General features: G+C 36.9%; 1 protein-coding gene and 1 long non-coding RNA gene across 2 annotated transcripts; one reads left to right on the forward strand and one right to left on the reverse strand.

Annotated features, from left to right (window-relative positions):
* Positions 1-602: 602 nt before the first annotated feature.
* On the forward strand, positions 603-1582 carry LOC146553220 (uncharacterized). Its single transcript, XR_014889619.1, has 2 exons — positions 603-731; positions 964-1582. It is a non-coding gene; the product is annotated as an uncharacterized LOC146553220 (long non-coding RNA).
* Positions 1583-5888: 4306 nt separating this feature from the next.
* On the reverse strand, positions 5889-8947 carry LOC146553221 (uncharacterized). The gene is made up of 4 exons (XM_085255764.1): positions 8801-8947; positions 6705-7004; positions 6339-6623; positions 5889-5974 (listed from the first exon to the last, which is right to left on the reverse strand). The coding sequence occupies exons 1-4, from the start codon at positions 8856-8858 to the stop codon at positions 5892-5894; spliced, it is 726 nt and encodes a 241-aa protein (XP_085111890.1). The 5' UTR covers positions 8859-8947; the 3' UTR covers positions 5889-5891.
* Positions 8948-15451: the final 6504 nt, after the last annotated feature.

The following is a 15451-nucleotide window of genomic DNA, read 5'->3' on the forward strand; positions in this document are numbered from 1 at the left end:
GTTTTTAGAGCAAAGGTGGGCAATTAATTTTCTCAGGGGACCACATGAGAAACTGGGACTGCTGTGGAAACCTTTAGCAAAAAGCTGGACTCACTTTGGCTCTGTATTAATTTTCTCTTTTTCAGCTGCTACTGATAAGAGTAGATATGACAATTAGAAAATGAAAATGCAAAATGTGTACAATGAAAACACCAATACGTTATCACTTAAGTGTGACGAAGTGGTCAAAGGGGTTATAAAAATAAATAAATGTAGCCCTGTCTGAAATTATTCAGGCTTACAGGGTAAAGGAAAAAAAGTCTACTGTTATAAAAAATGGTTAAAATATAAATAGTTGATAAAAGGTTTAAAATCATATGCTTTGGTACAAATGTATTTCATTTACAGTTAAGAGTCCAATAAATAAAAGGGTTTCATGATTTAGAGTTCATTTTCTATGCAGAATCAATATGTTGGGGTGTAACCTAAGCTTATTTACCCATCTAATGTCAGTTATCTCAATGTTGTATTGTCATTGGTTGTTGTGCTGACGAGCCAGTCAATGTCATTCTTCTCTGCTATGGGGGCGGGACGAGTGGTAAGATTTGTGTGAATCTGTGGAAGCGGACACAGAAGCTAAGTCCGAAGAGAGAGATGTTGTAAGGCAAACGTGGTGTGGATTTTGCATCTAAGTGTATCATTGAGGTCGACTACCCGTGGTCCTGATATTACTTATTTGTGATCTGCAAGAGGTAAATGAGACTGTGTGCCTTGACATTTGTACTGTAACTATTCGTTATAGTGGTAAAATGGTGTGATATGTGATGCTAACTAGCGGCTTGCTAATTAGCGCAGCTTACCGCGTTATGTGCTGTGATGCCATGCTGTATGTTTAGCTCTGTTATTTTCAGTCAAAGCATGCTAATGCTAAATCGTTATGTGATAGCATTTGGTATTGTAGCTCAAGTGTTTTAATATGTTTAGAAGCCGATGGACGCTCTGAAAGGAGAGGGAGAGAGAGGTTTCTGCCCGGATGGACCCTGCTGTTTTCTCACCCCTGACTGTTTTCTTACCCCTGACTGTCTTCACTACTGGTGAACTAACTGCCCGTTTCTGATTGCCCCACTAACAAACTCATTGGACTCGTGAGTACTAACTGGAACTAAAGTGCACGTATTTTGTTTATTGCTCAGTTTGAGTGAAGCGGCCATCAGTTTTAGGCCTCACCGCACTCGAACTTCGAATCAGGCCTGCAACAAGCACCGTGCTACAGGTGTAGTGTGGACAGGTTAAAGTGTGTGTGTGTGTGGGCCCACTGTTACAAATTCGGTTTAAATTGAGTAAGTGTGTAGTTTTAATCAAAGTTATTATCAAAGGTTGAAATTCATCCATTTTAAAGGTGTGAGCTGTTGTAACTGAAATAACAGTTGGCACCTAAGAAAGAGGTATTTTGTTTTGATAATCTTTTATTGAAAACCCATGTAGTCACTTTTACAGTAATTTTGTTTGTTTATTTTAATTCAATTCATTTTATAAAAGTAACTGTTTATTTTATTTCTTTTTGTCTAAATAAATACCCGGTGAGGGATAAATTTGTGTAAAATACAGTTGTGGTGGTCCTTATTATAGCAATTAGAGGGTATCAGGTATCATTATTAGTAGCACTATGAACCCAGGCCCAGTCTCATTGTACTATATACTCTAGCTTTACCATAGCTACGTGGGACCTGGGTTACATAAATAAATAAATAAGACAACGACACCTAGGGGAAAATTCACCCCTAAAGAAATCCTGAAGTCTTTTTAGAAACCAGAAAAGCTCACACAGGTTCAAAGATGCACAACTGAGTAGGGCTGGGTATCGTCACTGATTTCCTTCAATTCCAATTCACAAGGTCCCGAATCGATTCGATCCACGATTCGATATGATTCGATTTGAATCTGTTTTGCCTAGGACAGTCAGAAATATTATAATTCTGATCACGTATCAGTTCATATCCATATTTATATATCTATAAAAAGAAAGCTGACAATTATGAGACTTTATCAGAGATGTAAGCATCACAGCAGATCCCTTTATGTCAAAGTAACTGAGGATAAAACACAGAAAAACATGAAGGCGATTTTCCTTGCCTGGGATTTTATAGCAGACGACCTTAAAAATATTCTGCAGTAGATCAAAAATGAAAGAAAACCATTAATCAACATATGAACATTACCTGATGCTGCTGAAGTGAAGCAGAGCAAAGTTACAGAGGTGAGTGGTGCAGCTACCTTTCTTCACAATGGCTGGAATCAAAATAAATCGGCCATTCTACAAACAGGATGAAAAACTTGTCTCTAATAATCAGCTATTTACTATAGGCCTTCAAGCTGGCAGTAGTTACACCATTACTTAAAAAATCATCACTTGAGGTATGTTTTCTCCAATCTTCAAACTTTCTTTTATCTCAAAAATCTTAAGAGTGTAGCTGTAAAAAAAAAAAAAAAAAGAAAAGCTAGCAGATCATCTGCAGAGGAATGGCTTATTTGAAGAGTTTCAGTCAGGTTTCAGAGCTCATCACAGCACAGAAACAGCTTTAGTGAAGGTTACAAATGATCTTCTTATAGCCTCTGACAGTGGACTCACCTCTGTGCTTGTCCTGCTAGACCTCAGTGCAGCGTTCGATACTGGTGACCATAACATTTGATTACAGTGATTAGAGCATGCTTTAGATTTTAAGAAATGCAGTTTCTAGTCAGATGCTTACTATGGATGGCATTACATTGGCCTCCAGTAACACTGTGAAGAGCCTTGGACTCATTTTTGACCAGGATATGTCGTTCAATGTGCATATTAAACAAATATGTAGAACTGCTTTGTTCCATTTTTGCAATATCTCCAAAATTAGAAATGCCCGGTCTCAGAGTGATGATGAAAAACTATTTCATGCATTTATTACTTCAAGGCTGGACTACTGTAATTCATTATTACCAGGATGCCTTAAAAACTCCCTGAAAAGCCTTCAGTTAATCAAGCAGAAAGAAAGAGCATATTTCTCCTATATTAGCTTCTCTTCATTGGCTCCCTGATAAATCCTGCTCCTTACATGTAAGGTCTTGAATAATCAGCATGCATTTTTTGGAAAGCTAAATTCAGGTGAACCCAATGAGAGCCATTATACACAAATGGAGAAAAGCTGGAACAGTGCTGAAGGATCCCAGGAGTGACGGGTTGACCAACATTACTCCAAGAGTGCACCAAAGAGATCACAAAAGAACCTAGAACAACATTAAAGAACAGCAGGCTTCACATGTCTCAGTAAAGGTCAGAGTTCATTTTTCAACAATAGAAAGAGACTGTGCAGAAATGAAATCCATGGGACAGTTCAAAGAGAAATCCACAGCTGACCAAAAAGAACACAGAGGGTCGCCTCACATCTGTGAAAAAATAAATCAACTGAAATTGAGAAGTGCACACACACACACACACAGGTGCCAGGATCTCCCGGATATGTATGGACGAAGGGGATGGACACTATATATATTGTAGTTAAAAGCGTCTTGTTCTTCTTCCTTTTTGCATGTAAGAGGAATCCACGTACAAGTATTAAAGTCTCTCAAACTGACTTGGTGTTCATCTCTTTATTGTTTCAACCTCTACAGACTATATACTTATGACTACTGTTTTTTCACAACCACATGACATTTTTTCTAAGTCTAGAAAATTGCCATTGATAATTTATTACCGATAGCCTCATTTTTTTAAGGCTTACATGTAGTGTGTTAGTTCATGTACTCTCCTCCTTTTTGGGACCTGTTATTTTTATGTAGCTATGAAAAGTTTCACATTTTCTAGACTGCATAATCTTAGAATATTTTTAAAGTTAAAGAGAACTGCATTAGATTTGTGTGTGATGAAAACAAAGCAGTCAGAGTAATAAAGACAGAACACTTCACATGCAGTTTTATTAATGTAATAACAGTACACACTGAAATAGGTACATTGACTCACTGGTTCTCAGCTGACTCTCCTCCCTTTGTTGGCATGTCTGTAAACTCTGTGCCTATTTCATGTTCTCAAAAACAAAACTAGGTCTGTTAATTAGAATAGAATTCAACTTTATTGTCATTGCACATGCACAGGTACAGGGCAACGAAATGCAGTTTGCATCCATCCAGAAGTGCTTTAGTGATATAGATATATTACAATATATATTAGCAATAATATAGATATGTAAGTATATTACAGAAATGGGTCTATTATGGTATGTTATAATGTACACGGTATGAAGTATGTTGTGAATATTCTATAACTATAAGTATGTACAGGCTGTAGTGAGTACAAGTTATGTGCAGGATGTGGACAGGATATAAATATGAAAAACAAATTAATTCAAATTAAGAGAAATATTCAGCTACCTTTAAGCTATACCACAGTATCAATAACTGTGGTCTATCTTTAGACACAATTATTTTGTCTATTTTGACCCCAACCCACGGGCCACGGACCGGTACCGCTCCCTCAGTTGTTTCATGCTGGGCCGCTAGAAATGAGGCTTGAGTGTGAAATTTTTGGTTTTTTTTTTGGGGGGGGGGGGGGGGTTATAGTTTTTTATCTTTATCTATCATTTATATTGTTAAGTTTCCCTGGGCCTTTTCCCGTGTGTTATGAATAAATCTATTTTTTAGTATCATACTGGTTTTATTTTATTGTATTTATCCACAACACCTTAAAGGTGTAAACCGGTCCGTAGCACAAAAAAGGTTGTGGACCACTGCTCTAAAGTGTCCTACATATGACTGAACAAACACACATTCTCATTATAATGTTTCTCTCTTGGTCAGAGTAAAATGAAAATCCACATTGTACACACAATAAACACTGTTAATCATTATAAATACAGTTATTGGTTTTCTTCAGTTTTCTTCTGGGTGTTTGTTGTTGGACTGTAGAATTGGACTTTGCAGCTCTGTCACCAGGACCATACACCGTCTCTGGCTGGGGGATGTTTTCAGTCTTAGTGGAAAATTTACCAAAGCATAAGTAGATGTTGGAGAATGACATAAGTCATGTCCTGAGGGAGTCTGATTTTGAGTCTGGACTGGAATGATGTCTTGCAAATAAATCAAAAGTGCTTTGTTAGGGACATGTAATAGTCATGATAATTTATCTTACATGCAAGAAAATATCACAAACAGTGATGTCTAAATCTGACAAGAAGCAGCAATATATATAGTTAAGAGAAGCCTTTATTAGTCTCACATGTGGGACATTTTTGGTCATGGCAGAAAGTACAAGTTTAAGAGCAGTAAAAATTAAGAAAAGAACAGCAGCCATACTATTGTAATGACCACACTGTAACCTCTGCATATTTACAGAATATACACTACATATCAGTTTAACACTGACATTTATCATCTTATATAATATTTGAGTAGTTTGAGGTATATTTATGATATATTTACGGACAACGTGCATCTTTAGGTAGATAATAGACCTTTTTCTCCTCTGTCATTCTTCCTTGTGGTCTTTAACTTTTTGTTTTTGTTTTGTTTTCTAAAAAGGGGGGAAGGGAAAACAACAAAATTAATTAATGAATTTCCTTCTGAACACTTCTCCATCTTTGTTTTATAATTTTGATGGCTTTATTGTTATTTGTTTTTACTTGATATTGTTATTCATTTTTAATTGACTTCTTAAATCTCTCACTTCGGAGTGAATGAACACAGTTATAAACACACACACAGAGCATACACAAAATTAGCTCATACCTGCTGTACTAAAGTATATCTTAATCTGGGCTTCCCATGGCATTACCTAATCATAAGAGGAATGTGTATTTGTATAAAGTGTATGCTTAAACGGAAAATATAATTTTTGTGTACTTTATGTATCACCAATTCACTAAAAAAACATTGGAACTTACATTTCATGATGACACAAAGGTTATGAAGAGAGTCAGCAAGAAGAGAACAGAAGTCGAAGTTGCATTTATGGTGGCTCCACTGGGAGCTGTAATGAAATTAAATTGTTATGTCACAGAAATTTTGGTTAAATACTTGGATTTATTTGCAAAGAACAAAAAATATAATAGCAGTAAATCTTTTACTGATCACTACAATATTACATTTCACACCCCTGGCTGTGGCAGTTTGCTTAAACAAGTTCTTTAAGAAGGCAATACAGATTTTGTTGACAACCATTCACAGTGAGTGGTCAGTTCACACCTACATTCAATTATCAGTTGAGTTAACCCCACAAACTACATGTCTTTGGAGAAGTAGTTCGACATGGGGACAACATGCAAACATCACACAGCAAGGCCTTTAAAATCTGGTTATTTCAGTTTTTCATTCATTATGACCGTTATTCTCACCTGTCTTTGTTTCACAGTAAGATTTGAGCACCTTCATGGTTTGATCCCGGCTCACTTGGTTGCTGTGATTACAGAAAATGGTGTCTTGCTCCAGGTAAACAATCAGAGAGGAAAATTTTTTTGTGGCCTTCAAATCCTTTTCTTCTGCATGAGCGCAGTTTTTACCATCACATCTAAAACTACTGCTGACGTTAAAGTCCACTGTGCTGCAGGTCACAGTCAGGTCACAGGAGTCTGAGCTGTTGGACACTGACTCCACTGTCAGGTCAGCAGGAGTCACTGGATCTGCGGAACAACAGGTGTGAAAGTATTAAAAACAGGTCTATGATGTGTGAACATTTCAAAATAATGAAAAGAGAAACCTACCTTGAACTATGACCTTGTATTCAGCTACGCTTTGCTCTCGTTCTTCGACCACAACTGCTTTATAATCTCCACTGTCACTGTGTTGAACATTTTTTAATTTCAAAGAGTAATTTTGTCCAAACAACTCAGCCTTTCCTGCATATTTGTTATACACGACTGGATCTTTATTAAAAACACATTTAGCTATATTGTTATTGGAATTAAATCTCCAGAACAAATCTGTCTGTTCGTCAAGTGTAACAGGTTCCTTTATATCCAAGTGTAAGTCCTCTCCGTGCAGCACAAACACATGTTGAAGACCTAAAAGAAAACAATTAAAAAATAGAATTAAAAAACTTAACAACAATAATAACCACTAATATCAGAACCGTGTGCATGAAGCTATATATTGTAAAATTTACTAAAATGACAGAAGGTTATGTCAACTTAAGATCACAAAAAATTAATGTGGAAGAGTATTTAATTCTCCTGTCCAAAAAACATGTCAGTGCTGACTGTGAGGCAGGCAGAGTCAGACCCAAATGCAGGAGTTGGAAACAAGGGAGGTAAACTAAAAGGCAGTTTTATTGCTAAACTTAAACATAATACAGAATAATGCAGGCTGAAAAACAAGGAAAACATAAGTGTGTTGATGCATGCTCAATCATCCAGGTAAGGAAATCCCAAAAAGTTCATTCTGATCATCTGGATGCAGCGTTTTTACTGATCCAAGACTGAAGAAGTCACTTGGATGAGTGACAAAATGTTGCTGAAAACGTTATATCCAGATGAACAGAATCAAACTTTTGGGTAAATCTATGAGTCTTCAGGGACGACAGACTGCAAGGAAGGACACAGCAAAGGACAAACGGAGACAGAGACGATACATAACAGAAGGGAATTAACATCATCAATGAACCAAGGACTAGAAGCAAAGATAGTAAACAGAAGAACCAAGAAACAATATCATAATCATTATACAAGGCTCAAACATAGATCACACAGTTACAAGGATCCTGGTGTAGAAAGTAATATTAAATAAATAACAACAGCTCATCAAGCTTAAACGTGCTGCTGCTCCAAATGCTTAACCAGACCGCTGACAGGTCTCGCACAGCCGCTCTATCACGTGACGCATACTGCTCCGACTGCTAAGGTCATGAGCTGGGTTATGCAATGTGCAAGTTTTGTGAGGTGCTTTTGTGATATTTAATGGATCGGATTTCATTTTCCATCCAGTAATTTAGGTCAGTATCGGACCGATACCGATACTGTATATCGGCTCGGTCCATCCCTAATGTAGGCAATGCAATAGATACATTGCTGAAGCTAAACTATTTTTTTAATACTGTAAAATGTCCTGAAAAAACTATCTGAAGTACATTAACTGTGTTTTTCAAAGGGTCCATGAAAATACTGGGTAGTTTAGCACAAAGGTGACAAGTCTATAACAGTTTACAGTAATACACTATGTTTAACTGGTGGAACAGAAGCTGAGGTGTTCGTAGTCATTATCAGGTTACTTCATGAGTAGCAGAGGTTAATTTAACTTTAAGCGGATGGTGCCGGTTAAGGGCACACTAAATTCCACCTTGATGTTAAACTGTTATACTGCTTGGGAGTTTAATATCCACGAAGAACAGTAAATTATGAAGCAGCAGCACACCTCAGCTGACCACACCCCATACACCCCTTATTTACGCTTATTTCAGAAATAAATCGGATTTATTGCTACGTGATTCTTTTCGCCACTCTGAACAACTACACTTGAGCATTAGGTTAGCTGCCAAATCCCACTAAAACCCCTGACTATACAGATTATCTTGCAAATCTGCAACAGTTATTTTTTCATTCCCTTTCTTTGTTTTTGTTTTGTTTTTTCTGCTTGTGTTTTAAAAACAGATCTTCAAACTGAGTAAAACAATTATAATTTAGGATGAAATAAAGTTTCTATTCCTACACATATTACAGCTTTAATAACGCTCCACTTTTATTCGTTTATTTATTTATTTATTTATCTGTAGTATGTCTTACGTGTAGTCACCTAGATTTCAAAATAAATATACAGCTCCAAAAACGTATTAGCATAACTTATTAGTATACAAATTCATCCTTACCTTGTATTTTACATGAACACAGCAATAAAACAGCTCCAAAAAACATTATGCGATCCATTTTGAAATGACTTCAGTCTGGAAAAATGAGCCACTCCCTGTAAAACAGGATGAGGAATTACTGAAACTTAGCCCTTGTTCATCCTCATATCATTCCCCCGCTTTCTTCCGTGGGACGGTCTTTTTTTTTTCTTTTTTTTTTAAACTTTATTTAACAAACAATGAGTATATAACATACGAACACATGAAGTATACAAAACAACAGAACATGAACACAAAAAGCCAGGGGTAAACGAAAAAGGTGATCCCCACAGAAAGTACAATTAGTATTTATGTCCCTTTTAAATTTTACCATGTAGTGACTGGCTGGATAACATTTATGTAGAATTTTAAAAGAGACTTCTTTCACCTTATTTACAATTAAATATTTATGGGGGACCATCCAGACTGTCTTCCACTTGATATCTGGAACATATCGGTTCCAATAAGATATTATATACGGGAGAGAGACGATATCTTCTTGGAATAAACTACGTATTCTCTTATTGCTGTTACCAAGTTCCTGTGAAAAGCAGATTTTTCCTATTGGTGACTCAGCTGGATCAGGGAGAGTGACTGAGGTAGATATTGAGCTGTCAGTGTTTTTATATAACATTAAAGTCCCTGAGGGTATGGCACCAAGCACCATTGAGAATTCCTGAACACTGATTGGAAAATTATATAGTGCAATAAAGTCGTTGTAAGTAAGTAGTTGTCCCTCTTTATTAACCAGCTGAGCCACCAATAGGATCCCATTTTGGACCCAAGATTCCAGGAAAAGTGATTTATTTTTCTATAAAATATCTCTGTTGTTCCAGATGAGGTATTTGTGAGGTGAGAAGTTGTGTTTATAAATGAGGGTCCACGCTAAGAGGACCTGCTTATGGAAGGATGAAAGCTTTACAGGGAGTTTCTCAACATTGTAATTACAATTTAAAATAAAATTAAAGCCACCAAAATGAGAGAAAACATAATATGGTATAAAGTTCCAGATAGAGGTAGGGTTTTTAAGAAAATGTTTAGCCCAATTAATTTTGAAAGTGTTATTTAAAGTAGAAAAGTCTAAGACGTTAAGCCCACCTGATTCGTACTTATCCATCACAACAGTTTTTCTAATATAATGTATACGGTTTTTCCATATAAAATTAAAGAGCATACAGTCAATATCTTTACTAATTTTCTTATCCAGATGTAAGGAGAGAGCAGCAGATGTTAATCGGGATATCCCTTCAGCTTTAGTAAGTAACACTCGACCTTTCAAAGACAAGTCCCTTTGCAGCCACTGGTTGAACTTTTTTAGGGTTTTCTGTATAATTGGAGTGAAGTTTGAAGAGCATCTTGATTGTTGGTCTTTGGACATTAACAGTCCCAAGTATGTGACTTCTTGTTTAACAGAGATATTACAGATAGTATTTGCAGGGCAGTCTTTAATTGCTAGTAACTCACACTTTTTTAGATTTAGGCATAAACCAGAGGCCTCAGAGAAATCACTAATCACAGTAAGAGCTGGAGGGATTTGGTTTGCATTCTTCAAGAAGAGTGTGGTGTCATCGGCTAACTGGCTGATGACGAGCTCCTTATCAGCTATGGTGATTCCTTGTACTGATCAAAGTATAGCCGTAATTTAAGGAGCTCTAGGGGTGACTGTGGCTACAGGTCACATACTAAAGATTGGTGGCTCACTCCTGTCTGCACCAGTCTCCGTGCCAAAAATTATTGGGTAAGATACTAACCCCCCCGTTTCTCTCCGATGAGTCTGTGTGAATGTTACAGATGCACTTACCTAGAAAGGCATAGAAAAAAATGCTAGTATGAACGGGTGAATGAGGCAAATTGTACAAAGTGCTTTGAGTTCTCAGAGTAGAAAAGAGCTGTATGAGAACCAGTCCATTTAACATGTGTAAGATTCAGTACATTTAGGTAACAACCAGCATTCTGGCATAAGCAGCACAAATTACTGACCAAAGATTAAGCAGACCTGATGAGGATGCATGAAGGAGAGACTGAAGGAGAATCAATACATTTTTAAATGAAGGGTAAAGTCTTCTGATATAAACTGCTGGGGACTGGGCATGAGGTTCTAAGGACTGAGACTCAGTATTTATAGTTATCTTTGTTATTCTGTCACCATGTTTATGGTTCTGGTTTTATTTTGCCAGGCCCTTGTCCTGTGTGTGTAACAAACCCCTCAGATTTCCTTATTTCCATTTTGTGATCTCCCTCATACCTGTGTCCTCTGTGTGTTCTATATTTCCCAGTTATTGTCAGTTTTGGGGGGTCTATTATGACGGAACTACATGGCAGTACTCACTTTATAGTGAGTTCTGATGAATTCTGCTCTGTTCCAATCAAAATCACAGTATTACTGAGGAGCAGAAATAAATAGTGCTCAAATCTAAACATTCATAATGAGGAATGAGTGAAGAGAGAGAGAATAGATGTTTTGGCACCGCGCTCACAGCTTTGATCCCTGAAAGTTGTTCAGAATTTTAGTGTACTGCTCTCTGTTTATGAATTCTCCTACCTGCCTTTCCTTAGTTTCCTTGGTCAAGAAAAGGAGATGGGAAGTAGCTGAAAAACTTTTCATGTACTTGTTACTTCTGTGATGGACTATTGCAATTCTTTATCAATTTCTTCTAAAAGCTCCCTGAGAAGCCTTCAATTACTACAAAACATTGCACCAACACAAACTAAAAGGAGAAGTTATATTTTTCTATATTAGTGTCTCTTCTTTGCCTTCCTCTTAAATCACAAATTTAGTTTAAAATCCTTCTTCTCACACATGAAAAAGCTAAATGATCAGGTCTCATCACATCTTAAAAATGGGGTGGCTGTGGCTCAGGTGGTAGAGCAAATCAGCTACTGAGTGAAAGGTTTGTGGTTTTGATCCTTGGTTTCCCCAGTCTGCATGTCAAGTATCCTTGGGCCCTCCAATGTGTTCATTTGTGTGTGAATGTTGGTTAGATTGCATTTAAGTATCCACCTTTTACTCCAAATGTGTGTATATACTGCATGTCATTAGCATTTGCTTTTTCTCTCCCATAGTTTGTCTTTGCATTCTCTACACTTTAGTTGATCTTTTTTCCTGCTTCTTTTCCCCCTTTACTCAAAATCTGTCAGATAACCTCCCTGGGTTTGGCTCAGCTGGAGGTCTTGTTGTATTTGAAGTATTTTTGAGGGATAACTTTCACTATGACTTTGGATCACTGACTACGATTGTAGCAGATATTCACACTACTAACTGAACATCTCAGTGTAAACTACATTTAACTGCATAATATTGAATTTTATCAGCATCATGACTAAAGATACCAGCATCACTGAAAACATACCATTTTGTATTACCAAAAGATTTTTAAAAGCAACAAAACAGTAGTTGTAAAAACAACAGAGCGAGTTCTTACCTTGTACTGCTATTATGTAGAGCAAAGAAAAAGCAAACAGGACTACACAACAAGACATCTTTCTCCCAACTGAGCAGGGAAGGAAGTGGAGTAACATTTTGATAAACCACACCTCTGGGACTAGTAAAACTTTTCTTTTCTTGGTTGGTTAAATGAACAGTTGTTACTTTTTGTTAAAAATGTTTCACGGAGAAAAAAATTAAATAAATTTTAAAGAGGCTTGTTAGCCATATTTTTTCAAGATGAGCAAGGTTATGAGTATTTTAAGCAATACAAATGTATCTTTGACATGTGTCAGTGTCAGAAATGGCATCAAAGAGAAACAAAGACATCAAACTAGATCCACCCGTTTATGACTGGACCAAAGACAAATGATTATGTTAGCAAAGCTGTGTTTTGTAGATGTGTTACAAATGTACAGACTAGCTGATAATGTGATGTTAGAGTTTCAGTATGATGCAGCTGAGGTTAACATAGTATCAGTAAGACTTAAACCTCAATTGCTGTTTCATTTTAAGTCTTACAGTCTAAACAAACAATTCCACATGAGCATAGCTGACTAAGACCTAAACACAATCATTTTAGTTATGTACATCAGACACCAGCAATGCTGTTTTTTGCTGTATGTATGTGGATTAATCAACTGATTAAAATAAGAGCATATCTGTCATAGCTAAACACTTAACTGGCACACTCACAACAGGCTCAGAGACAAAAATGTTTACAGAAAGCAGGAAAGTGCAAAAGCAGATGAGAATTCCTTGCGAGCAGCAGAAAGTTCACATAATGTGAGAGTTTTCCTAGAAGAGCGAGTTCTTCCAGAGATCATTTTCAGGGTGTATGAAGAAAAGCAAACATATGAATAAATCACTGAGATGGTCTTTAAAGACACTTTACACTCATAATGTGATTCCAAAACAATTATTTTTCATCTTATTCAGATCCATTAAACTCATGGATCACTTCATTTGTAACTATTAATATTCCACATTCTCACATCCCAGCACTCACCTGCATTGTATACTGTTCCACTTTTTTGTCTGTGATTTCTGCAAGTGTTCAAGGAATAGTAGGCTACCGTTTTTTTACATAAAGAAGAGTTCCTTTAATGTTTGTGCATATCTGGACACATTAATATTATTTAAGCTACAGAGACATACAAAAAACTGTTACAATTTGATTTGTTAAAAATTAATCATCTGTTTTTAAAACTAACAATTCAATGATTTTCAGTGTTTGAGTGCTTTTAGCAGACTCAAAATTTAACACACATTCAACTTAACTTTTCAAGGTACAAATTTACTTCACATACATAAAGTGCTATGTTCTGAAGCAGCAACAGCAATCATGCATTACAGAAAACATGAAATACAAACACCATTACTAATATACAGGTCACACAAAACGGTTCAGCTTTGTTTACTTTTCAGTTGTAGTGCTACATTTAATTGAACTATTACAGTACATGTTTGGGTTTTTACCAAGAAATAAACCAGTCATGATTCTCTCAACTGAGCAATGAAGAGGTAGAATAATGTTTTGTCAAAGCACACTTGTGGGTCCTTTCAAGCTTCTCATTTTGGTTTTGCGTTGGTTCACTGAACAGCTTTTACTTTTTTTAACCTCTGTGGTTTGTTTTGTTGTTTATTCTGCATGGGGAGTAGATCAAGAAAAAGGAAAGGAGAGGGAGCCAAAGAGATAAGTCAGAAAGAGTACAGACTTGCTGATAATGTGACATTACTTCAGTGTCATAGACAGAGGGCAGTAGTCGTACATCTGTCATACAGTCAGACTAAGCTGAAGCTGCAAGAGGTGTTGAAACATAGACCTTGTTAGGATGCCTGGGTCGTCGACCCAGGGTTTTTGAGTTTATATTATTTATACTGTCTAGTTTTTGGTTTCTTTGAGTTCTATCTTATGGCTTAGGTCTCTGTCTTCTTTAGTTGCTCTGTCTCCCCTATCACCTGCATCCCCTTGTCTAGTTCGCGTCTATGTGTATCTTTAGTTCCTATATCCCCGTGTTCAGTCAGTGTTTGTGTCTGCCCTGTTCCCACGTCTCTGTTCCCTTTGTTATAGTGCCTGCCCGTGAGTCTGTGTTATGTTTCCTGTTTTACTTTGAAAGTCCATGTCTGATGTTAATGTGTCTGGTTTTGCTTCCCCCTTGTCTCGTTAGGCCTGATTTGCCCCAGCTGTGTTTCCCTCCTGTTACCCATTCCCTGATTGCTCCCTCTGTGTATTTAAGCCCTGTGTTTCTTGGTGTTTGTGTCGCGATCTACCGTTTACGTTGCTGTGTGTTCTGTCGGTTCTCTAGTTTAAGTTTGTTTTGAGCCTTTTTCAGTTATGTTATATTTTGAGTACTTAATTAAAGCCTTTTTGAGTTCACGTCTGTCTCCGGAGTCTGCACCTTGGGTCCTATTCCTGCCTGCACACAGCCGCACCTAACAGACCTATGAAAAAGCAAATGGTTATAAATGGGTGAACACAGCTACTTAGATAAGTGTCCACTCGTTTAAAGCAGTAAAAAAGCTTTTAAAAAGCTTTTTCAGTAAAAGCTTTTCTGAGAGAAATTTGAGAGAAAATTAATTCAGAATTTTGGAAACATAAGATAAACCCTCTACTGCATCTTTTTTTTTTCCTTTTTCTTTTTTTGAGAAAGTGGCACTCTTGTTTTGCACTGAGAGAAAAGGTATGAAAATAACATAATTAAATTGTGGGAAAAGGTAGAATGGAAGGTTGTAGTATAATAATTTGAAACGAATTTGGTTCATTTTCAGTCCAGTCCTTGTACCAGAACATTTTCAGAGGAAAACTTTTTTTCCTTTTCTTTTCTTTGTTGTAAATTCAGTTAAACTATTTAACAATGACTTAATACTTCAAGAATAGACATTTTAAATCCTGAAACAATTTGAAGCTGGAAGCCAGTAACAAAAAAACATAATTTCTTCATATTCTTTTCAAACCTATGAAAAACATCAATAATAACACAGTATGATAAGCATACATTCATTCCGCTTATCTGGGGTCGGGTCGCAGGGGCAGCAGCCCAAACAGAGAGCCCCAGACCTCGCTCTCCCCAGCCGCCTCCTCCAGCTTGTCTGGGGTAACACCAGGGCATTCCCAGGCCAGCCAAGAGATATAGTCTCTCCAGCATGTCCTGGGTCTGCGTCGGGGCCTCCTCCCTGTGGGACATGTCCAGAACACCTCACCCAGG

The sequence above is a fragment of the Mchenga conophoros genome, linkage group LG18, assembly GCF_057382185.1.
Source record: "Mchenga conophoros isolate Kocher_MC1m ecotype Shallow Benthic linkage group LG18, M_conophoros_male_GT1.1, whole genome shotgun sequence".
NCBI lineage: Eukaryota > Metazoa > Chordata > Actinopteri > Cichliformes > Cichlidae > Mchenga > Mchenga conophoros.

What these genes read in the sequence shown, in the direction of transcription:
- LOC146553221 (XM_085255764.1), bottom strand. Translation starts at nt 8,858, where the DNA reads ATGGATCGCATAATGTTTTTTGGAGCTGTTTTATTGCTGTGTTCATGT. An exon ending in GTGTTCATGTAAAATACAAG is followed by an intron (nt 7,005 to 8,800) that starts GTAAGGATGAAT and finishes GTTTTCTTTTAG; the next exon opens with GTCTTCAACATGTGTTTGTG. An exon ending in TTACTGTGAAACAAAGACAG is followed by an intron (nt 5,975 to 6,338) that starts GTGAGAATAACG and finishes ATTTCATTACAG; the next exon opens with CTCCCAGTGGAGCCACCATA.